The sequence below is a fragment of the Adiantum capillus-veneris genome, chromosome 29 (assembly GCF_014529385.1).
Source record: "Adiantum capillus-veneris isolate H3 chromosome 29, ASM1452938v2, whole genome shotgun sequence".
Lineage (NCBI taxonomy): Eukaryota > Viridiplantae > Streptophyta > Polypodiopsida > Polypodiales > Pteridaceae > Adiantum > Adiantum capillus-veneris.
Genome location: NC_140959.1, coordinates 12,875,257 through 12,900,147, shown reverse-complemented (window position 1 = coordinate 12,900,147; position 24,891 = coordinate 12,875,257). Strand labels below are relative to the sequence as shown.

The following is a 24,891-nucleotide window of genomic DNA, read 5'->3' as shown; positions in this document are numbered from 1 at the left end:
CACCTAAATATTTACACATACACACACATGTACATATGTGTGTATAGATATATACATACACACATATTCTCATATATTTTAATATATGTATAGGTATATGTGTAGGGCATTAATTGCAATCAACTCAAAGCAATGATGGGGGTGGCCATGACATCAATGGCAATGATGAGGGTGGTCGTCACGTCACTAGGCATCATGGACTTCCAGACGAAATTCCAGACGACAAGCTATCTAATTTTTCTCTATCTTATTGGCCTCCATCACCACAAGGCAGAAATCTGGCCAATGTTTAATCCAAAGTTCTTGTTGCAAGAGTGAATAGCTGTTGTCGGGCACAACTTCCTTGCAGAAATTGAGAAAAATCTACCAACAACAAACTGTTGGCGGAGTAGTTGAGATGCACGGAATACACTTTGTGCATACAAAGGACATAAGTTATGATACCTCAAAGAAACACATTTTCTCAAGGAGATGGTTGAAGCTTCCAATGCATATGCAAAAAAATGACATCAAATGCACCCTGCATAACAACAAATGTTGGATGGTTTAATACTATGCAAGTTTCATTCTATACTTACACATTACTTTGGGAGAGCATGTGGATGCAGTAGAGGAGGTGAGTGGCCTGTCTGTCAGGGGTGACGAGTTGGTGCCTCATCAAAGTGGAGCCTTATAGGTTTTGGAGGGTGTACAACTTCCAGAAGGCACTTTGCCTACAAGTGTCCTTTCTACCATCCCGATTGGTGATTTGCAGTATGTAATGCTCAATGATATCATGGAGCTTTTTGACTTGCGAGAGGACTATTGCCTTGCCATAGTGGCACGCAATCTAGAAGAGGACGATGCCATCATAGACCCTGAGCACGAGAAGTACTCTGTGATAGATGCCCATGTGTTAGAAGGTGAGTTTGTGATCCAGCAAGTGCACTTGCAATGATCTACAATGATGTAGCTAGGTGTGCGGCAACACTTATAATGGAAGAGGAGTTCAAGGAAGTGCAAGAAAAGATGAGAATAACAAACATGGGAAAAACCATTTCATCGACGTCCTCATCGGCCTCAACATCCAAGGCACCACCCAATGCAAACATTTCCATCAACTTATGGACTGAGGCATTACTTGAGGAAGATGAAAAGCAGAAGGTGAAGTTTTCTTTTCTTTTGTAGTTGTGTATGGATTAACACTTCTTTTAATTTATGTAATAATATTAATTGCTCGTACGTGGGTGTTTATGACGATAACTTCATCCTCGTCTTCGTGGCGGGCGAGGCATGGGAGACTTAAGAAAGAATTCCCCCCTCAGCCAATATTTGAAGAATTTGAGCTATCCAAGTTTTTTGTTCTTCCATTCATCCTTCTCCAATGATAAAGACTTTCTAGATATCTAGGAGGCGCCCTCATTAGACGGAATACATACAAGATTATGCTTCTGGAGAAGCAAGTAGCATTGACAATGTTCGATAAAGGCCGATGCGTGTATGGCTTGCAGAGTTTCTATTTTTTGACACAAGGAGCATATGGTCTAGCATGTGGAATCATAGACCCTGGCCAATTTTTGGCATATGACAGGCACACTCTATTTCACAATAAGCGGCCAATCTTGGATGGCTACTACTATAGAAGAAACTCCCCATGCTAAAGTAGAGACTGGGACAATAGTGCCCAACCTGAATGTGCCCCCGGCAACAAAAATTGATTATGTTGTTTCTATCAAGAAACAAAGGTAAGAGGAAGAGGATCACTCACTCAGGGCCAAACGCCCAGAATACTTTGTAACATTTCCGGAGGAAGAGTGATGAACAAGCTTCAATGTATATTTCTAATGCAGCAAAAAGATTACATCATTTTTCTTGTTTTTCTTGGTTGTTGTAAAATAAATAACAATGCTGAAAAGTGAGATTACATCGTTGTTGGATGATACAAAGAGTCCTTTTAGGGACTTGCTATCTTTAGTATCTCTTAAACAACTTGTGACGGAGTTGTCCAAACCTTTCCCATGCATTCTTTTTGTAGCCGCCACTCTGCATGTCGTATTGCAGCAGACGATGCCTCCCGTATTTCCTTCCTTTGTCGTTTGCTTGCCAATCTCACTGTCTGGCCAGTCTGACTATCTCTGACTTGTTCCTTTGTGGTGTGACCTATGCATAAGTTTGCGATAAGTCCATTGATGTAGTTCCTCCAAGCTATTGGCTTTGTCTGCACCACCTTCGTGGCGGGTGTGGCTGAAATAACCAATACGAGCTTGATAGTGAGTTTTCTCCATGCCTTGTGTAGACCAGATAGCCAAACTGCCATATTGCCTAGCGAACCAGAGCATGTGGTTGATAATGTGCTGCATAGAAGACCAACACAAACTTCATATGAAAACAAGTTAATATAATATGAACGAATTACTAACTATACCATGTAATGAATGATGTGCTGATTTTCCCACGCAGATATGAAAGACTTGTGGAAGGTCTCTAAAGCCTCTTCGAAATGTGTATAGTCAACATCGCTCCATGTATTGAGCTCATAGAACTTGAATATTGCATCCAAGCTTTTCCACACATTTGCTTTGCGAGTCCTTGCTACACCATTGTCTGCATGGTCAACCACTACATTGTGAAGATTTTTCCACCTATTGTATCTCAATGCTTGCCTTTCTCCCACACTTTGGCTTTTACGTTGTCTTCCACTTGTCTGCATTGACAGAAAGAGCCGAGCTTTCACACCGCCAATAGAGAGATTCTTTAGAACGTCTCGACCATTCTTAGACCTCTTCTCATCCTGCTCTATCTTTACATGCCCTCCATGCAGGCCTATATTTGAGAAAACTGGTTCTAGAGTCAAGATAGCCCTCTGCTTTGTAGGTGTGGGCCAAATGGTCCAAGAAAAACAAATGTGAGTTTCTCAATGATCCTGCAAAGTGCATGCATCGTGCATATGTGAACCCTAGCTGGTGGGATGTCCCAACACTGGCCGAAAGTTAGGGTCTTGTAGGTGCTTGTCTGGTGCTCTCCTCCAATACCGTTTGTCAAGGCTATGGACTCCTCCTATGTGGTCTAGGCAAGGGCTTTTGCTTTTGCTCCTTTGGAGGCTTGTACATACACTTCAAGGTCTTTAGATCTCCAGCCATATGCCACTCCACTATGTAGGATCCCATGCCATAAACATCAAGTGTCTTTCCATTTCTCTGCTCATTTATTACTTCAACGATGCTTGTTTGATGAAAAACCCAATTCTGTATATCGAAGTTTCCCATAGGTACCTACAATAGACATATTTAATGAGTTCAACTGCACATGCAGAAGTGAGCTATCCAAGCTAATCATTCTATCAGAACACCTTGAATGTGGCGAGAAGGAATATATTATTTTCATATTACACGCTAAAGTTTCTAGGATTGTCAGCTACAATGCTTCCATCCAGTGCTCTGCTCATTAGTGTTACTGTGACTCGCTCAACCTTAATCTCCTTCACAAGATTACACTCATCTAGTTTAATCACAAACTTAAGAACACCATTGCGTTCTTGGGGAGTAACTTCAAACAGATGTACAATGTATGTCTACAAAGCGATCAAATCATAAAAAATATTGTTATACTTGTCATAAACCATTTCCTCCCCTGATGGCGATCTATATGTTGACTGAATGTGGAAAGGTTCCCCAGCGTTTGCAACACCTCCTCGTTGACCTGTTGTCTTGTCTTCTGAATGGAGGAAGGGTTTGGCAACAATGTGTGCTTCAGGTGAAACTTCTTACCTTGTTTTTGCATGGACCTGAAAAGGATAGAGTTCAATAAGCTGAGTCCCCTTATAGTGTGAGACTCGGAGATGCACATAACATTACATACCTGAAAATTATAGAATATACTTTATTTGAAATACCAACTTCATCCAAAATAGACTGAACATCTCGTGCAGGAAGTTGATTCTCTTTCAGAATATTGTCAAGGTGTTTGGCGACGATCTTGCCATAGCGCTTGTCATCCAACATGCGAACAACATTTTTTCAATTCAATATGAGGTTGTATGGAGCAGACGAAGTGGGTGTGTTGCGCTCGACATTCTGCTCGGGGTGAAGCAACGATGTAGGGAAGCAAGTTAAGAGCAAGATACAAGACAAAGAGCATATGGAATTAGATGAACTTACTTGATGGCCCGGACTCTTCTCTTAATTCCCTCAGAGCCAACCTTTAACTGCTCGATGTCTAGTAGACTTCTTTCTTTTTGTCGTGGACCTTACACATTTTCTTTTTCTCTAAGATTTTGCGTAAGCTTCGTGATGCTGTCGTTGTTGCCTTTGAGTTGTTGAGCACAATGCTCTACAATTTTGTTCAAGCACAGATTTTCTTTTTATGCAATGTCTCTCTCAAGATGCAAAATATCATTCCGTGGAGCCAAGTGCCTGGTATAGTCATATAGACTGTTATGGCCATCTCCCACATAATCACCAATGAAGTCATGTCCTTGAAAGGTGGAGTTGAGTTTGTGATGGGATGCTTAGAATACATTCTACCATTGACCCAAAGGTCCACACTTTTCTTGCCCATGTCCTATAATTATCTTTGAAGCTTCATAGATGGTGTGTTGCTTCTTTTTCTTGCTAAGGGGCTCATATTCTAGTGGGAGCTCTATATGCAAATGATACACGGCTCTCCGATTCCTGACATAACTTCTAGTAGGAGATGATGGCAACATCAAAACGGCTAGCAGAACGAGGAGAGGCCAAAGAAGGCGATAGCGCAAACGAGGGAAACTTGAAAGGGGTGGAGAAAGGGCATTCGATGCAGGACGTTAGTGACAGGTCTTAGTTTTGAAAAATGCAGACGATTGAGATATTCAACATTCAATTCTGAGCCGTCGCGTAGGTTATCGTTGCTTGAACACCTTTTGAGTTTTTTTATTAAACATACCCTGCAGTATGGGTGGTTTTATGATATTTGAAAAAGAAATATGAAAAATGAAAATAGGGACTTTCTATTATCTCTCTCTATGCTGACATGGCATTTCTTACAAGGCCCAAAATTGAGTCGAAATTTTTCCTAATGGAGGTCTCTTGAGATTGTTCGTACGAAGTTAAACTCTGTGTTCTCTTCTTCTCTCTTCCACATACTATTCAGAACATTGCTTGTTTGGCATTGTCAATAATTTGTGCAATGGTCTCTCTCTCAGCCATAACGCATGGGTTGCAGAACTCTTAGGCCCGGTCTTGCCTTGAGCTTTCCTCCCACAATGCAGCACAATGCTTTGTTCTCTTGTTGACGCCAAAACAATGCAGTGCAATGCTTTTCTCTTGCCAACGAGAGCAACCAGCGGGCAACTCGTGTAACAGGAGCAGCCCGACCGCCCATTGCTTTTGAAATTGGGTGCATGGTTAATGGATGCCACATCAGCTATGACCGCTGCCTGTGTGTGACACGGGTCTAAATTGAATTCAAGGCGCGAATTGAAGGAGCCTAAAATTACCATGGTGATTCACATTCCACCTCATCACCATTTTGAGACGTATCCAAAGACCCAAGTTCGATACCCAGCAAATTTTAATTCTAGGGTACGTCTAAAGAAAAAGCTACTGGAAGGGCCCCCGCCCTTTTGAATTCTAAAGTTCTAAACGGCTCTCGCGTCTCCAGAGTCCACAGCTCATGTGCCAGCCTCCAGGGTCTTCTCTTTTACTCCCCTCTCTCGGAAACGGTCGGGCACAGTGTGTTTGGTATACGCCCCACGCCCACAGCCACAGTTCCCAGCTGGGGTAAAGGAGAGGAGGACTGAGCGCGCTCCCGCACATTCAAATCAAGCTCCTCTCTCAGTGTTTGTGTGTGTGTGTGTGTGCGCACCTCTCTCTCTCTCTCTCTCTCTCTCTCTCTCTCTCTCACACACACACACACACACACACACTCACTTCCACCTTCCCTTATGGGCTGGTTCTTTGGCTGCTTCGGAGGCAGTAGCAAGAAGGATCGCAAGCATCAAGCGCCTGTCTCTCCTCTGCCCAAGCAACAGGTGATCCTTGCTCTCTGCATCAAAACCTTGGTTTTCCTGTTGTGTACACATACTGAAGTTTCGGTCTTTCTTTCAGAAGCCCTCATCTGTCGCACCCCGTTTGCCTCTTGCTCCGTCATCCGCAATTCCAATTAAAAAGACATTTCCGGTCCGAGATGGTATGTCAGAGAGAGAGAGAGAGAGAGAGAGAGAGAGAGAGAGAGAGAGAGAGAGAGAGAGAGAGAGAGAGAGAGAGAGAGAGCCTGATTTGTTTCATTGTCTCTCTCTACACTTCATACACGCAGGGCCAAGCACTGAGGATCTCTTTACCGTACGGCAAGTCTCAAGCAGTGCACCTGTGCGACACATACAAGGAGGATACCTTCATGGTGCAGCAGGCGTCCCATTACCAGCCGAGAAGGAAGAAAAGCCTGGGCCTTGGCATCAGCTTGATGACCTTGAGGAAGAGCTGAATGATCTACGCAAGCAAATTAAAAGAGACTCTCATGATGCTGAGAATATCAGAGAAGAGGTATGCTCATTTTCTACTCATTGTGTGTTGCGAAGCCACTTGCGCCAATTAGGATCCACTGATAGCGTAGCAGGTGGCCAATGGGTTTTGAATTGCGCTGATGGTCTACCTAAGCAAACACGAGACTAATTGACACTTCTGGGTTCAGGTGGGATTAACAGCCCACATTCATTGCACAATAAGGGTTGTTCAAATTTAGAATGGCACACATTAGTGTGATCATGCTGTGACCCCAGCCCAACAGCTCTGTTGCGGAGGCTGTGGCTCTACCATTGAGCTATCACGTTTGTTCATTAGTGTTTGAATGTGTAATTTCAAGGTGAGAAAGAAGAGCTGTGTTTACATGTAGATTACTTTGGGTTTGCTTGGAGTTCTCTCAAGAAACAATGGGATCACTTGGGCTTTTGGTTCACTTTGTGATCCCACTGAGTTCTCTTTAAACCGAATCATACCGTGTTGACTTGTATTCAAAAAATGCATCAAACGGCAGAGATTTGACCCCCATGTCCCCTAATTTGTACCATGGATCCCACTCGACATCAGGGGTGTCAATTAGTTCATGAGGCCTAAACAAGGCACTTATATGTGTTTTGTTATAAGTCAGAGGGCACTAATCTCTAAAGGCACTGGACATTCTTGCTACACAAGCTTGACCTATGATTTTTGTCATATTATGGAGTTAAAGGCTAGTTTGAGTTGTATGCTGACTAGAAATTGGTAGTGATGTCTTTGTATGTCCTTTTGCTGAATGTAAGTCATTACTACTTATGAGCTTTGAAGAGAATTTTCTTGAGATATTAATGCTATTGCCATCTATCGTTTCCATGCAGTGAGAATGTGCCATTGTGCCTAACTTGACATACATTTGGATAGGTCCACTGCTTGAAATCATGCGGCAGCCTTGCTAAATCGCCAACTCAGTTGAAAAGTCATCAACAAGTGCATCACCAACAAAGTTGTGTCCAAGAAGAGAGATGGCGTTCTTGGCTTGCACCAGCGGGTCCCTCATTGGCAAGAACACCTGAGAAGAACTTTCGACTTGAAGGACTCAAAGTTGCATTGTGTCAACCCACACCTGCCAAAGAAAACCATGGCTCATTACTTGTGGTCCAGGCTCCAATTCAAAGTAAAAACCTGTGAGTATGCGCCAGCCCTATAAGACAAAAAGTGAAATTTACTTTTTTGGTTGCTTTGCATCTTACCTTTTGCCTTATTATGTCAACAATAACAATGTTCTCATGGAAAGGAGACAAAGCACCATGCAACACAAAACGCAGGCAAACGTTCAGGAAGATGGTTTCGCACCTATTAAGGAGTCTGATGCTCGTATCAGTCTATCACCTACCAGGTTCCGACAAAAAGATCAACTTTTGCAAGGGTCAAGTCATTGTAATGCAGGAACTACCAATTCAAAAGCTAATCCAGACTTGTCAAACGCTCCACTTGAAAGGCCGTATGATAATCCGATCCAAACTCATTGGTCTTTGTGTGGTACAGAAGGCACTTTGCTGACAAAAGCCATTGAGAATGAGAGTGCTTCAATGAAGAAGAGAAGGCTTGCTGTGAATGCTAATTCTGCCCAATCTCCTCAGCTTAGCAAACAACAATCAGAGGAAAATGTCAACAGTGGACAACAGTATCACAGCCTTCTTGGCCAGAAGAGGTTGAAGGTTGCCCCCTCTAGCGAGCAAGTTGAAGGAGAAATGAAAAGCTCATTGTTGCAGGAAAATCCAGTTCCAATGCATTTTTTCAGATGTGACTCACTTTCTCCAATAGTTGAATCTGGCACAGTTAATGAGGAGTCTGAAAGCTCTGACACCGAGGGCACTCCTCAAGGGCCCTTCGATCAACAACAGAGCTCATATAACTCTGTTTCCCAGAGAACATCTCAGAGCCCTTCATTAAGACAAAGTCCAGCTTCGCAAGCCAAATCGGTAACATTTGCAACTTACGATGAGGGATACACCACAGATGAGTTGTCATACAGCCCTGCTGCAAAGTATTCAGAAGAGAGCTACACCAACAGCACATGCATTAATGATGCAAATGAAGAAGACGATTTGGAAACTGCCTCTTACTTCCCTTCAACAGATAGTGAAGAAACCCTTAGTGACTTATCTCCGGAACGATGCTATTCCCCTCCAGTCAGCCCTAGCCATGTAACGAGCAATGTTTTTAGAACTGTTAGTAGTTCAGGTACTACCGTTGAGATGCAAACTGCAAGATTTACCTCCATTCAACATTCTTCTGCAAATGGGGGCAGAAAAAAGCAGTATGTTTCAAGGTATGGCTGTGAAGAAGACGAGAGAAGTGACGATGAAAATGATTTGTTCACTGATGCCCTGTCACATGTTTCTACTGAGTATAGTGAGAGAGAGTATCGGAAATGGCACAGCCGCACTGAATCAATGGACAGTGTCTCTGCTCAAATGGCCCATGTAACAGACGCAATAGAGACACCACCTAAACAATCTGATTGGGTTTCCACTCCAAACATCAACATACAGGGGAAGCGTACAAGTAGGATCAGAAACAAACCAGCCTCTTCTGTCCTAACTCCAGTTGAGAATGTCTCTCAATGGAAGCAGCTCAAAGAGACAGACCACCAGAACCAGACCATGGACCGAAAACCGGGTAGTGATGGCTCGAGAAAATATACTTCAAAGAGAGTAGAGAACATTGGGGCTGAAAATCTGAAAGCAGAGACTGGGGATGAGAACAAAATCCTCCCTTGGACCTCACCAAGAAAAGATAATGGGCAGCTTAAGATTACATCTCAGAATGATGGCCCCATCTCTGTTAACACAAGCTTATCACATCGGGCAGCTGGATTGGAACCTGAGGCTGCTCATGTGAATGTCAATGCAAGTCTGTCACACTGGGGAATCACATCAAGAGCAGACACTATCAACACTACCACGGTGGATCAGAGCTCATCTCACCGGGGCACAAGAAGTTGTGAACCTGAGCCTGTTCGGGTGGACATGAGCTTGTCACATTGGCTGAACTCTTCCTCCAAGCAACAGATATTAATAGGCACAAGCAGTAATAGCTCATCATCTGGTGAGAATGGGGTGGAAAGTCGAGCTCCACAACCGGACAGCCAAATATCACACATAGCAAAGCAAACAGAAAGAAGGCAACCTTTCATGTATGCTGCAAGTGAAAGACCGATTCTCGGAGCAGTAAGCGGAGAAAGTGGTGGGAATGTGAGAAGTGGTGAGAATGTGAAGCCAAGATCACCTTGGGATGGCAAGGGTACCCCAAATGCTACTGCAAAGTATATGGAAGTATGTGACTTTCATAGCAACATATAATTTTGCCTCCAGATCACTTTGTAAACATGGCATGATTATATAAGTCTTGTTTGGTACAGGATCAAAGAGTCAAATGGCATTCAACCCCATTTGAGCAAAGGCTGGAAAATGCTTTAGATAAACAGGGTATTCTGTTGCAGAAGTAAGTGATCAATACGCTAACTGGTATCTTTAGTTACTTACAAAGTTGCTTCATTAACTAGCATTTTTGAGTAGATGCAAGGATAAATTTCGCACACAGGATAGATTCAATTTCGCCTACCCACATGAACAATGCATTTTGTGCACATCTTTAATGTCGGAAGGATGACATTGCCATCTGAATAATACATTCCACTGTCCTTAATTAATACTGGAAGAAAATGCCCATCTCCTTTACAGACATGAATATATGTGGATAAATGGCATGTTAACATGGCGTTTGTTACTGCAGGAAACTTTTTGCAGCAACACCAATAGCCTCTTAAGAACTGAGAGCTTGGTTGCTTTACGTCGCAGCAGTGGCTCAATGCGGAGTTTTTCCTTCTGTATGAGTTCAGTAACACCTTTTTGTCAGCTGTTGAAATGGTGTTAATAGGCTGCAGAAAGGATGTGGGCTGTATCAGATAAGAGGCACAATTTGGTTGTGCATTGTTTGTTGCATTTTCTTGATTGCAAGGTGAGCTATTTAGCAAACCTGCTCAATTATGAGGTATGTATTGTTTATTGTATCAGTGCCCGGTGTTGGACAAAATACAATAAGGCATTCATGTATGCAAGTATGTAATGTTAGCTCTATTGAGGTTATCAATATGACGGTTAAGAGCACAACATGTGGTGTTATATTATGTGTGGGCTTGTTTCACTATGGCATGAACGTGTGTTGTATTATAAGTTTCGCGAAGGAACAAGAGCAAGATTCATGCAATATACAGTTATGAAGTAATTCCTCATGTGAAATTGAACTGTTTGCTGATCTACTTGGCTACTAGTTATTGAGGCACTCCACCATTGCATATAGTAACATCCTTTAAAAACCCAAACCAGCAGCAGCCTCCATTTCACATGCAAACAAAACAACTCAATAGTTGAAGATTCCTCCTTGTAAACTTCAATATACAAATGAGGCTATACAAGTGCTCTTAAAAAATGCAAGACTCCCAACCCTCTTTAAGCAAGCCTCAATCTCATTCAACCAAGCGTATGCTCCAATGCTGTATGATAGTCGTAAAACCTACTCTTCTCATAGATTGAGCAAACAAAAGATCCAATTGTAGACTTGGGTTTGATTCAAGAGAGGTTTCTTGTCCTCTTTTCTTGTGGCATACCTGTTTAATTGCCTTAGAATCTGCTACCACTGGAATGCCTTCGTCCTTTTGACTCAACTAGCAAAAGTGGTGGATGTCGGGAGCCATGGAAAGGAGGATGGTGGGGTACGAAGTTCATAGGCTTGTGACATATGAAGTTCAACAAAGATCTGCGGCCTCTGTGTAGGTGTCCAAGGCAAGGCCCGTGGCCTTCGTGTTGGAGTCAAAGGCAAGGCGTATAGCCTGTGAGGCTTATGGCCTCGTGTCGGAGAAAGGTGGTTATCGAAAGCTACCCTCTCTCTCTCTCTCTCTAATTGCACGAGTCACTGTTCATTCCGTTGCTGCATCTAGCACAAACGTTGTGGCAGACCAATGTGAGGCTACGGCCTATCGTCTGCGGTGAGGAGGTTTAAGTTGTGAGTCTTCCTTGCAGTAGCTCTAGAGGGTGTTGTAGTTGGCCTTGGAGGGGACTAGCTCAGAGCTGAGGCCATACATGAGCTTGGTGAACTTGAAGACAATGTCATCATGGTTGATGAAGGCATCATGTTGCGAGAGCAGGTTCGCAAAGAGTTCCAGCTCTTGCTCAAAACAAAAGTGCTCGATGGCGAGCAGGCGGTCATTGAATCAGGGATCATTGAGGAACGCATCCTGGAAGAAGGCAGAGCGCTTGCCCTGAGCGCTTCTCACAATGGAAGGCATTGCAGAGCGTGGCTAGTGGCTCTCGAGCACAGGTCACATGGCTTGAGGAGTGGTGTCTTCACAGAAGCCAAGTTCTACATGGCGCACTAACACAGTCTCCACAATGCCCTTCCTCAACATTGGTACACGTCATCAATTTGTATTGTTTATTGTATGAGTGTCTATGTGTGCGTGCATGTAATGATAGCTCTATGGAGGTTATCAATACGACATGTTAAGAGCGCAACAAATGGTGTTACATTATGTTTGTGGCCTTGCTGCTTGCCCCAAAGGGATGAGGCCTTAGTGATGCCTCCCCTTTTTTCGGGTTATTTTTTAAAAACGTAGAATTTTTTTGCTTGTTTGTTTGAGAGAGAAGACGCTCATTGCAATGATAGAACCTTAGAAAACACTTATTACAAGGATTGAAGACTTAGCAGCCCCGCTAGCTTATTGTAACTTGTATCATACATTAGGATGGTTTTCACATTAAATAAGTAATAAACTCAAGAGGGCCCCAAGTTGTAGGTGTGTGTGCTCATGCTTGGATAGTGTTCCCACAAGCACCTCAAGCTCCTTAGTCGGCAAGCACGAAAAGCATCATAGTCAGCAAGCATGATAAGCACCTCAAGCTTGGGCCGGGTTCAATTTTGGACCCATCTCTTTTGAGAAGAATCTTGAGAGATGCCTTGTCTTTCTTGCAAGGGAAAGGGAACGGAGGAAATGCATGGAGCACACAGTCTTCACAATGCACTTCCTCAGGGTTGGCGTCATCACATCATCAATATGTTTTGTTTATTGTATCAGTGCCGGTGTTGACAAATACATTAAGGCACTCATGTGTACGTGTATGAATTGATAGCTCTATTGAGGTTATCAATATGACAAATTAAGAGCACAACAAATGTTTGTGGGCTCGATGGCTTGTCCCAAAGGGGTGAGGCCTTTGTGATGCCTCCCCTTATGTTAATGAAAAAGGGGAGGTTATTTAAAAAACAAGTAGATTTTTTTGATTGGTTGGTTGAGAGAGAAGTCACTCATTACAAAGATAGAACTTTAAAAACACTCATTACAAGGATTTAAGACTTAGTAATCGCTAGCTTGTTGTAACTTATATCATGAATCATGATGGTTTTCACATTAAATAAGTGATAAACTCAGGAGGCCCGCAAGTAGTAGGTGGGTTCAATTTTGAACCCATTTCTTTTTAGAGGAATCTTGAGAGATGCCTTGTCTTTCTCGCAAGGGAAAGGAAAAGGAGGAAAGAAGTGGCTCATGATAGCTATCACTGGTGCCAAATTTTTTGTTCCCCCCCCCCCCCCCCCCCCCCCCCCCCCTCTCTCTCTCTCTCTCTCTCTCTATCGCTTGCTCTGCGACTACACCCTGCTAGAGGTGATGGTGACAAGGGGAGGATGAGGCAATAGCTCCTGGCGTGATAGGGTATGGTGACCCTTTGCCAGGCGTGAGTCAAGGACCATCCAAAAGGGATGGCCACATGGAGCAAACAATGAGTGGGAGATGCAAACGTGGACAGAGAGAGGGAGATGCAAATGCAGACTTGCACACTCCTTGCACATTGATGGCGGGGGGGAGAGGGGAGCGGAGATGATGGCACAGGGCATCATGAATTCAAAGATTCAATGAAAATTTAAGCCACAAATTAATTGTTGGTGATGCATGAAAACCATGACAATGGTTTTTTGGCTTGCCCAAAGGGCAAAGGCCATAGAGTTGAGTTTCCTTTTTTGCTGGCTAAAAATATTTTTGAAGACAAAAATTGAGAACTTTTGTGATTGGCTCATAGACAAAATGGAGTCATCATGAACATTAGGTTTGTGTTTGAGCCACTTAAGTGGCTTGAGCACAATAGTGGCTTGGTACCTCATTCCTTAAAATTGGCTCTACAACTGTCTATTTTTCAAGAAACCATGATCGTAGAATACCATTGAGATCCTATGACATAGAGGAAAATTCTAGTATATCATTATTTCCAAAAAAGTGTAAAATAAAAAAAATTAATTTTTAAAAAATAGTAAGAAGCCACAAAACTAGCCTTTAATTTTATTAGCATACACGTTTTTGAAGCCTAAAAGAAGTCGGCAGTTTTTTTCTAAAAATAGTACATGCATAGATTCTCATTGTATACATATTCATGTATTCTTCAAAAAAGTTTCAATGTGCTTTGAAGGTTTTTAAGGGGTCTACATGGGATATCAAAACTTTTGAGTGATTTTTCTTCAATTGTACCTAAAAGATGACTCTTTAAAAATAATAATTTTTACATGAAATTATTTTTTTAAATTATTTTTTTCAACTCCCTACATGCCTTGAGAACAAATCCCTAAAAGTTTTTGCTTAAGTTTTTTGTGGTCCATGAGAACAAGAATTACAAAAAAGTTGCTCATAGCCACAAAAGTGGCTCTTACTCACACAGTGTTAAAGGAATGATTGGTAGGGTGTATCATTGAAATGAAATATGGTTTCACTATTGAGGATCGAGTCTATGGCGGATGAAGCCGAAGGGGATTCATGGCAAGATGATGAGCAACAACAGAAGAGAGAGAGAGAGAGAGAGAGAGAGAGAGAGAGAGAGAGAGAGAGAGAGACTCGATTCACAGCAAAAAAATCACGCTACTTTTGATTGAAGTATAGCCTTACATATAAAGGCAAAAAAGCCATACACCACTTGACTTGCCACTGAACCTACCTGCATGTGATAAACAGTGTTCCCCACAGGCTAGACGCACAAGGACTTGCATACCCAACAACCCCCCCCTCAAGCCCAAACTACTGACAATGGACTCGAGACATACCATGGAAGAGTTCATTCACCTGAAACCATGAGTAGAAGTCTCCCCCTTGACTATAGCATAGGTGTGTGTGTGTGTACTTCCCTCAAACAACCATCAGTGTGAGACATACCAGAACCCAACCAAACAACAAAGAGTGGTCTTACCATTTTATTTTATGGCAGTGTCTATAACCCATACAAGATTGTCCTGACAACTGATTGTAGAAAAACTGACATAAAAATAGGACAAAACAAATAATGATGATGATAATCGGTTTCGAAAACCAAACATGTCGATGTAAATTCATCTCGAAGGAAATCCGTCTTGGTTGTCTCGATCATTGACGTCTCGAAATCCCGAGTATGTTGGCAAAACCGCAAAACATTCATATTGAGCCGCAGAATAAGTGCACATAAATAAAAAACCCATGCTTGATTGCCAATATTGTCGGGAACTTTGAGTGTGAGATTTGCCTCTTAAGGAGAGGACAAAAAAAAGCTTGCTGTGCCGGAAAATTATGTGTAAGCCGTCAAGAAAGTACCAATTTGCTATCCGAATTGGCTATTCAATCACTGAATGCGGAATTGGAGGGTACCCAAGGGTGGGAATGCCCACTGGCTTAGGGACTCAAGCCCAAATTGGGTGGCCACTGGACAAAAGTAAAAAAAATTAAAACTAAAACTGTTGATGGCGAGGAATGTCTGCAGAGAACAACGTCGCAGAAGAAGCTTGCTCACAACGGGATGAGACCACCGAATTTGCAGGAATTGCAGTGACTATTTCGCTTCTCAAGCCAGGGCGATTCAATTGAGGCTGATTACGGGAAAAAAAAACGCAGGTGGTCAACCTTCTCTTTCATGTGTAAACGGCTGCTCCCACCGTCTCTACTCAAGCCGAGGCCGCGTTGTTGTGTTGAGAGCCGAAGCTCTGATACCATATGTTGAGGATCGAGGCTATGGCGGATGAAGCTGGAGGGGATTCATGGCGAGATGATGATCAGCAGTAGAAGCAATATATATATATATATATATATATATATATATATATATAGAGAGAGAGAGAGAGAGAGAGAGAGAGAGAGAGAGAGAGAGAGAGAGAGAGAGAGAGAGAGAGAGAGACTCGATTCACAACAGAAAAAATCACGCTACTTTTGATTGAAGTATAGCCTTACATATAAAGGCAAAAAAGCCATGCACCACTTGACTTGCCACTGAACCTACCTGCATGTGATAAGCAGTGTTCCCCACAGGCTAGACGCACAAGGGCTTGCATACCCAACAGCCACTTGCCGAAAAGATTTTTTGATTCAACTCATTCTTTCTAATAGTTTCTATTTATGGCGCTCTCCTCTCGAAGCAGCTTGCCGCTCTGTGTGTGTGTGTGTGTGTGTGTGTGTGTGTGTGTGCGCGCACGCGAGGTGGGCTGAGGAGAGGGTGCCATCAAAAAATTTCTTTGGCAAGGCCAACTAAGCAAGATTGAGTTAGGAGGCTATGATCCTCTGTGCACAATGTTGTACGCTAGCGTTGGTAGATCTCCACTTCTTTAGGCAATTGCACGAGCTTCTGAAGCCCACCATTATCTGTCGCCTCCTGGGTCAAAAGCTAGCTCAAAATCTCCTACATCATAGGGTAACATCAAATTCCATATAGCATCAGGTATCATTAGATACTTCCATATCCCCTATGCAACTGGCTCATCCAATTGTTGATCATCAATCACATGTAAAAACATTGGTAGTGCACCCTCACCCTCACTAGTATTGGAATCCCAATCGTGCATATCTCAATACATCAAGTCTCTGGAAAAACTCTCTTCATTAGGATCACAAGATGCATCACATCTTGTAGAGGCTCAAAATCAAGTAGAGCATCATCCAACAACTGCATAAGGTCATCATCATCTGCATCTAAACAAAATTGTTCATGCATGAATCTAGATTGATTGCTATCCTTAGCATCTTATTTGAGAATCCTTCCAAAGCTTCATCCAATAAGCACATAAGATCTAGGTCCACAGCTTCAGAGGTTCCTCCCTCTTGCACATCTTAGGCTGTTGTAAACTAAGATTTCCACATATGATATGCATACTAAACACATTTGCTGTAAACTGCTCTTCAACTCTTTCACCCTCATCCAAATATCTTTGCACTTTTGTAGCACAAAGTTCATCATGCACATTGATGAATTTGTACCAGTATCATCAATCAACTCTAGGGTACAATCTGTACCAAAAACATTCTGCTCTAATTTTGAGTCAGTAGCAAAAGTATCAGTTGAAACCGAATCTTCATGTATGTTTACTTGAATATGGTTGCCCTCATTCACCTGCACAATTTCTTCTTGAGCTTTAGCAAATTTGTTATTTTGATCCCCTGATTTCTTTTTGTGTATCTTGAGGCTATAGAGTCTCACCCTCAAAGACTTCTACTCCATGCAATGCATCTGTAGCTTTTCATACACAACTTCAACTATATCTTCATCATTAGCCTATAACCTCTCATATTTGGTGAAGATCGGCTTGGTCTACGTGGCACACAAAGTTGTGAAAGATCCACCCACTCTAGGTCCCTCAAGCTCTCTCTAGTATGTGACTAGTAGAAATGAGCTAGTAAGTGGGGTCCAAATATCTTATATCGCAATTCTCGAAACCACTTGCCGCAAGATTTGGCATGTGATTCTATCTTGTCATGAAATGTACTTTAGGCTCAAAAAGTTTGTGATTTAAACTCCATTTGCCCAATTTTCAAAAAAATTGTCATTTCCTCCAAAAATTAGTCGGATTGGACTTTTCGCAACGTTCTCATAATTGCACCGGAACTTCACCACATGTTGCCCTTGACTTTTTGATCACCCCTATATTTTTTTCTTTTTTCATTCCGTCACTATGTCATTTGATTTGCCAAGACTTTATCAGAGCTCCATTCAATCTATACATTGTACTTTCTCTACCATGGCTGATCGAACAATAACGAATGCTGTGTTGGCTGATCTTCTTCGACTATTTGCTATCACGTTCTTTTCTTATCCTCTTTGATTTTTTGAAGCATGTCTTGGGTTAGTGGAAAATGATACTTTTAAGCCTACATTGGCTAATCCAATTGCGCATTTCTTCAACATCTAATGTAGCGAGATTGACAGCCCCACTTGGTGATAGACCTTTAATGACAAAGGGTCCCATCCCTTGCCTTTTGAGTTTCTTGGCATGTTGTTTTAATGTATACACCAGGACATAATCATGTGTTTTAAATTCTTTTGAGTGTACTTGCTTATCAAAAAACTCCTTTTGCCTTCTTTTCTAAGTGTATATAGAAGCTGCGGCTTTCAAGTGTAGCTCATTTAGCTTTTCAGGGTCATCTACTCTCGAGCACAATTCATATCATGTTCATTATAGCTGCTTAGCTACCCTTAGCATATTATCAGCAGGTTGATGACCTTGTACAAGCCCCTACGGATGTTAAACTTGGAGTCAAAGAATATCTGAAGATGATGCAAAGCCTCAAGTTACCAGAACGAGTGATAGATAGGTCAAAATCAACGGAAAAAGCTCATAAATCTACACAAAGGTCACCACAAAAATCTCCTCCAAAGAGACAGATTTTGCCAAAAGTACAGTGGATCTTCTAAGATCAAAAGTTACTCAAATGCAGGCAGACAATGCTCAACAGTTGCAAGAAAAAGGTGCAGTATCACAGTCATACGAGTCAACATCAACAGAAGCAGGTGATCAAGACAAAGCCAATGTAGAAAAATCTCAACCCAAGGACACTACACAACAAAATCAATCAATATAGAAAGAAATCCTGAAAAGTTCAAGTGCAACATCACGAGGTGAAACGAAGAAAAACTATCTGGTGAAGTAAAGCTAGATTTTCATATAGACAAGGACCTCATGTATTTTTGCACTTGGAAAAAATGTGGCCAACCACAGCTGGAAGATGCTCCTGAATTTGTGGGCATATCTGGAAACAAACGAGTAGAATGTTGGGGAATCATCTCCACCGCCATTCAAGTAGGTCACATATTATCATCGCCCAATTCCATGTGATCACAACAAAAGATCTTAAAGATAACATCATAGTGGGAATGTCAATGGCCCAAAAGATGTTAGAGATACGGAGTTCAAACATGAGAGAGTCATCACAGACAACAAAGAATGAAGACCAAGACTGGTCACTCGTGGACGATAGCACAAAGTCCTCAAGCATAGTTAAAATGGAGACTGATATCAAAGCAGATCTTATTGAAGATGATTCATCTCCATTGGACATAACCTTAGAAGATCTTAAAGCAGATCAGGCATCAATAAGTGCAGATCAAATAGAGAAAAGAGCAACCACGAAAGCTATTGAGCAGAGAATTCCACCAAGACAAGAAGTAAAGAAGATCAAAATTACAGACACCCAGAAGGCAATAGGAAGTGCAAAGGTCAGTCAATCATTGCAAACAAAGTCAACAGATAGAACTCCTAATGGAAAACACACTCAAGTCACCTTCCATAGAGACACAATTAGATCAAGATGAGACCATGGCAAAGCAAGACAGAGATCTTCAAGAGAACCACCAATGAAAATAGCTATAGTTCTCAGTAGTGTAAATGGATCAAGTATCAAATGCAATGCCCTACTAGATAAAGAAGTAGAGTTCAATATGATCGCAGAGAACATCCAAAGGATCCTCGAGCTCACTCCATGCAAACATGATAGAAAAACAATGCTAGGTATGCATACAGGTCAAAAAGACATGGTTGCTATTCTTAGCATCCAAAAGCATGAAGAGTCATTAAAGGTTCAAATAAATCCTTCAAAAGAAATTCTTGTAGATGTCATCCTTGGACATTAATGGCTAGACCAAAACAGCGCCTACAGAGAAGATACAATGTTGAGACTAGTGTTTAAGATGCTCCTTCTTCTTTCCAAGAACACTAAAATCATCCAAGAAAACCCTCATAAATGTTGTAAGGAATTCAACAAACACATACTGTACTGCTTTCTAAAATGTTGGTGAAGCATTTTTCAAGCCAAATTTCAACACATTAAAAGCATAAACTCCCTATTCAGTCACAAAAGATGTTTTTTCCCTGTCTTCAAGAGCCATGGAAATTTGATTGTAACCACTAAAACCATCCAAAAAAATATAAATCTCATGTCTAGCTACTGCATCCAGTAGTGTATCACAAAAAGGTAAAGAAATGGATCAATTACTATAGTAGCATTAGATTTTCCTATAATCCACACACACCCTGATCTTTCCATTCTTCTTTGGAACTACAACAATCGGTGACAACCAAGTAGCTACCTCCAAAGGATAAATGAAACCTATAGCCAACAGTTTTTCAATCTCTTCTTTACCCTGTTTGGCATAATTAGGATTCATCATGTACCTTTGTTGTACAAGTGGAACTGCATCAGCTTTCAAATTAATTTTGTGTTGACAAAAGCTAGCATCTACTCCTTTCATATCTGTGTATTTCCATGCAAAAACATCTTTGAATTCTAACAACAATTCCTTCAGTTTTAGTTTAAATTCCTCATCCATATTTGTTGATACCTTCACTGTATGTGGTTCCTCCTGAGTCTTTAGGTTCAATTCTTGGAGTTCAGCCTGAGTCACCCTAGAAATTCTTGCCATCTAAGGTCCAAAGGCTCTCTCTGCTTGCTTCACTGCCTCAATGGCTTCCACCTCTTCTTTATTTTCAATTTGTAGATTCTTCAACAGCTCATTATCCATCTTGTTAGTTGATTGTTTACTCCCCTGAGCAATCACTAGTTTCTAATTGACTGTATCCCATCATCTTCTGGCTGTAGCACATATTTAGTTGCTATCTTTTGCACATCAACTTCAAAAATAGGTAAAACACCGATGAATTAGTTCTAAGAAATTCCTCCTCTATATCCTCTCCAATTTCTTCTATCATATTCAGTCCTTCTGCATGCAGTGCCTTGAAACTAGGTGGTATCACCTTTTTTGCATCCATTTGCATTCTCACTTTCTTCTTTCCTCTTTTGATCACTATAGAGTCTGCTCCCCATAGCTACTTTACTCTTGTTTCTCTAACCAAGGCCTCCCCAACATCATTGGATAAGAGCAAGTAGATTCTTTCAGCCTAAGAACAGGCATCTACAAACTGCACTCTCCCAACTGAGATATGCAAATTAGCCTATTAATCACTTAACACGGGAAAATCCCAATTTTGTATTTTTTATTCTATCAAACTGAATGTAATTATTCTTCGAGGCTTAATTGGGTTTCCAAATTGTAATATACTAAATATGCAGATAAGTCATACCCATAGTAGAAAGTAGGAGATGATTCTAAACCTCCAAGACAAAGGTATAAAAGCCAATTTTTGTAACCCTAAGAACAACTTTTGAATTAATCAACTTTTGAGCTCAACTCAGTGTGTCATGAGTTTTTTGTGAGAGAGTGAATGATATTTTTCTACTCTCTATGTGTGCTATGAATGCTACATTGCAAAGGCGTCTTCACCATCATGTTAGCAATGGCAAGAGCTATGCACCGATGCCAAGCTTGCACGGTTTTTATCTCTTTGCAAAGTGCTCTCCCACAAGCTTTGAGGCATCCGATTTTTCTCTCTAACCGTGCATCTGATTAGATATTGCTATATATCATTGCGTTCACAGTGAGTAGAACTACACATGAGGCTTAAACACAACTAAAATCGAGGATGACCTATAATTTTTGGCCTATCTTCATACGTGATTTTTGGACCAAGTGTTTACATGTAGTGAGTTGGGTTAGAGACTTTAGGATAGTGTCCTTAGGTGTGTAGAGGTCATCCCTTGAATTTTGTGATGATTCGTGTTATTGATGCATAGGGGAGTGGGAATAACAACTAAATTAACCATAAAATCATTACATCATTATTCCACAGAATCAAAACAATTTCAGTACTTGAACATGTTCAGGACAGAATCAGGGAATTGAAGAAAACTGAAGACTGAATACACAAAGAAGCATAGAATCTTAATGGCCATAGCCTTGCATTCATCACCCTTCTCTCATACAACGCGCTACCATCAGGTGCGAGGATAACTACTTAGGAAGAATGAAGAGGCACGAAGCTCTTTCCCAATTACAAACTGAAAGTAAAACTACTAAGGTTCAAGAACACTTTACTGAAAGAATATGCAAGGCTAACAATTCGACAACGTTAGGTCTTGTTTTGGAGAGTGTGGTTGTCATAGGTAAGATAGATTTTGTGCATACATAGTGTGCTTTAAGTTGGTTTTACTTGTTAGTGATTGTCCATAGAAGGTCGAGTAGATGATTGACACCCATCTATTTGTTTCCATGCACCTACAAGTCAAGCTCCGTCCTTGGTTGACATCTTGTTTGTTTGCCTAGTTTTCACTTTGCTGCAAGCAGCGAATCTGTCCGACAAAATTGGTGTCGTTGCCAGGATGAGAGCCCTAGGTAGGTGACCGTAGACTAGTCCTACGAGGTGAAAGTTCCTCTGGTTTGTCGGAGCCTTGTTATGTTACTCTAGGTAGGACTCTTGAGGTTTTAGAGAGGTTTTAGGGAGCGTGTGTCTTGCCTGGGTCTTTTGCGGTAGATAGTTTTAGTTAGTTTGGTATAGTTGCGATTGTTGGTGTTTGATTGGTTGTGGTGGTGTGAAAGTGTTTACTAGTCTGCATGTGGCAGTAAAGTGTGTTTCTACCCACAATTGCAAAACCCCACATGATGAGTAGGAGTAGTTGTAGATAAGACATGTGATTGTGATCTAGAGCTATCCATCATCAACATTATTGCTTGTATGCTTGCTTGCATAAGTAATCTCTGAATAGTTGATTTTTAGAGATAACTTGCAATAAAAAATCTTTAGTAGATCTTTAAGCATGGTTGAGTGTTGTTGAGCCTAAAAGAACACATATGCAAGAGATTTGAATGATAAATTTGTAAATTTTCATCAACACAGATCATACATGTATGTTGTCTTAAGGCCTAGAAAGAGACCAAATTTGACAAACCAGACTGCACCAGAGTGTTCTAAAGGAGTGGTTTACCCCAAATACATCGTGGGACTAAGGTTTTGACCAACATTTGGTCCCCAAAAGACAGAAGCCGAGTGTGGGGGAAAAAAAAGGTAACTTGTGATTTAATGCATATTTTTGCATTGAAAACTTGTAAAAGTTCTTTGGAAGCAGTGTTGAAGACTTGGGGAAACTTGTGCCTGTGTTTTGGACCAAATCCTCCCAGCAAACATCATACACGTATGATGTCTCAAGAGTAGATCTAGCTGCAAAAATGGGCATTTGACTTGATACCCATAGTCTGCATATTATATAGAGCACATACACCAAATTTCATCTGATTTGGGCATATGAAATGAGTATTGAGGAAGTTTTACTCTGTTCGTGAAGCTTCTTGGAAAAAAGTGGCGATAAGGTGCAATTTGATATCCAAACTTTGTTGTGAGCACTTGTGCATGCTGTACACATCGAGGGGCACCTAGGAAAGAAACAGAAATATATTTTGACAACTAAGACATCATATGCGTATGATGTCTAGGAGGCCATGTTTTGGGCTAGAAGGGACCTTTATGTGAACCATTGTGTTTAAGAGTATCTAGGGAGTAAATAGGCCAAGTCCCATTGACTTTGAAGCAATTTAAGGCTAATAGAGACCAAGAGATGGATTTAAGAAAAGTGATTGCTTGATTTGACAATATCTAGCACAATAGGTGTTGAAATTACTTTTTTGCAAGTGGCAGTGAGTTTCTTGTGTGGTGGGGATCCTTTGAATGAAATTCACTCCATTTTGACTAGATAGACATCATATGCGTATGATGTCTTAGGGGCATATTTAGTGATCAAAACTGGAAACAGAGATTACTAGAGTGTGAAACATCTCAAGGCAAGCCTAAGGACCAAGTTTCTCCCAATTTGGATCAATTTTGATCTAGTTAACTTCTTGGATAAGCCAATAGTGACCAAGACCTGCATAGGAGAGAGTAACCTACCTACAAGGGTCGACTCTTCGAAGTGAGCCTAGGTTTGGATTAAAAACATCAAGGAGAGTCCATGGTTCAAGTTTAAGTCAATTATGAGGAAATAGACATCATACGCATATGATGTCTAGAGACCAATTTTAGTGCTCAAACTAAGAATGTACTGCTCCAGAAGCCTTTGCTGATATCCTAGCATTCCATTTGTTTTATCAAACTAGGATTTGGAGCTCGTAGAAGGATCTTATCTTTTTATATAGTAATAAGTGAGGATTACTAATTTGACAAAGAATTGTAGAGTCAAAGTTTCATACAGATAGCCGGAACCAAGGATTTTACAAGTTAGTAATCTGTTGAAATTGCAAAATACTCTACCAGTTTAGAAATCTACTTGGAAGAAAATGAGGACAAAGCAAAAAACTGCAAGTAGACTTCTAAGGTAAGAGGTTTGGATTGATAGTTGTTAGTATAAAGAATTTGATGAATTTGAGATCCGGAAGGTGTATTCAAAGAGAACAGAGAGTGGTCGGAGATTAGAGTGTAAAGTAAGCAAGGATAGATCCCTTAGCACCTATCATACAAGAGAGCAGTGATACAGACACCTCTTTGGGGGGATTATATCATTGGATGGCTAACCGACAACTTGGAGGTTTCCAGCAGCAGAGGACCATGGGGAGGTAGTACTTGTCAAAAACCCTTAAAAATGACAAAATACACTGCAATTTTTCTTAAGGGAACCAATAACCATGGAGCCTTGATGTATGTTGATGTTCGAGGACGTCAATGCATATGTATTGAAGAATGGCCACCAAGAGGGTGGCAAGAGGATTAAATGTTATAGCCAGATAGCTGTTTATTGAGAGTAACGTGCCTACATTGAGAGAATTGTATATAAAATGCAAATTTTGTGCAACTTTTACTCTATATGATTCCAAGGAGTCTAAAGGTTTGTCATAAGTATACTTACTTCATTAGTGTAGTAAGTCTTTTCCTTGCAATGTATTCCAATCCCATCACTATTTATATTTGTTTAGAGACATAATATACATACCAAGCTTGCAACAATAATCATGGTAACCGATGATGGTGATAGGCTTGGTGATGAGGAGGGAAACCACTATCTCATTGTCAAAGACCTTGAAAATTACAATCGATTTAGAGACAATGTAGCAAAAGGGAAGATGGTTATGGAGACTCAAGAGATACCTCCTAAACTTACTACTTTTGAAGCCTGCTACATTCATGACAAGAGAGTGGAAAGAATGGCGGCGATCCATGAAAACATTGGGATTTACAAGCACGAGGAAGTAAGAGTCACCTCTTACTACTGTGCATGGAACCCCATGTGAACGGTTTA

The 24,891-nt window shown here is 41.2% G+C and overlaps 1 protein-coding gene across 1 annotated transcript; it reads left to right on the top strand.

The window, feature by feature from the left end:
* Nucleotides 1–5,648: 5,648 nt before the first annotated feature.
* LOC147418774 (uncharacterized) lies at nt 5,649–10,626 on the top strand. Its single transcript, XM_086505686.1, has 7 exons — nt 5,649–5,986; nt 6,063–6,144; nt 6,271–6,497; nt 7,371–7,633; nt 7,744–9,787; nt 9,874–9,956; nt 10,248–10,626. Exons 1-7 carry the CDS (start codon nt 5,900–5,902, stop codon nt 10,279–10,281), a joined length of 2,820 nt encoding a protein of 939 aa, XP_086361812.1. The 5' UTR covers nt 5,649–5,899; the 3' UTR covers nt 10,282–10,626.
* Nucleotides 10,627–24,891: the final 14,265 nt, after the last annotated feature.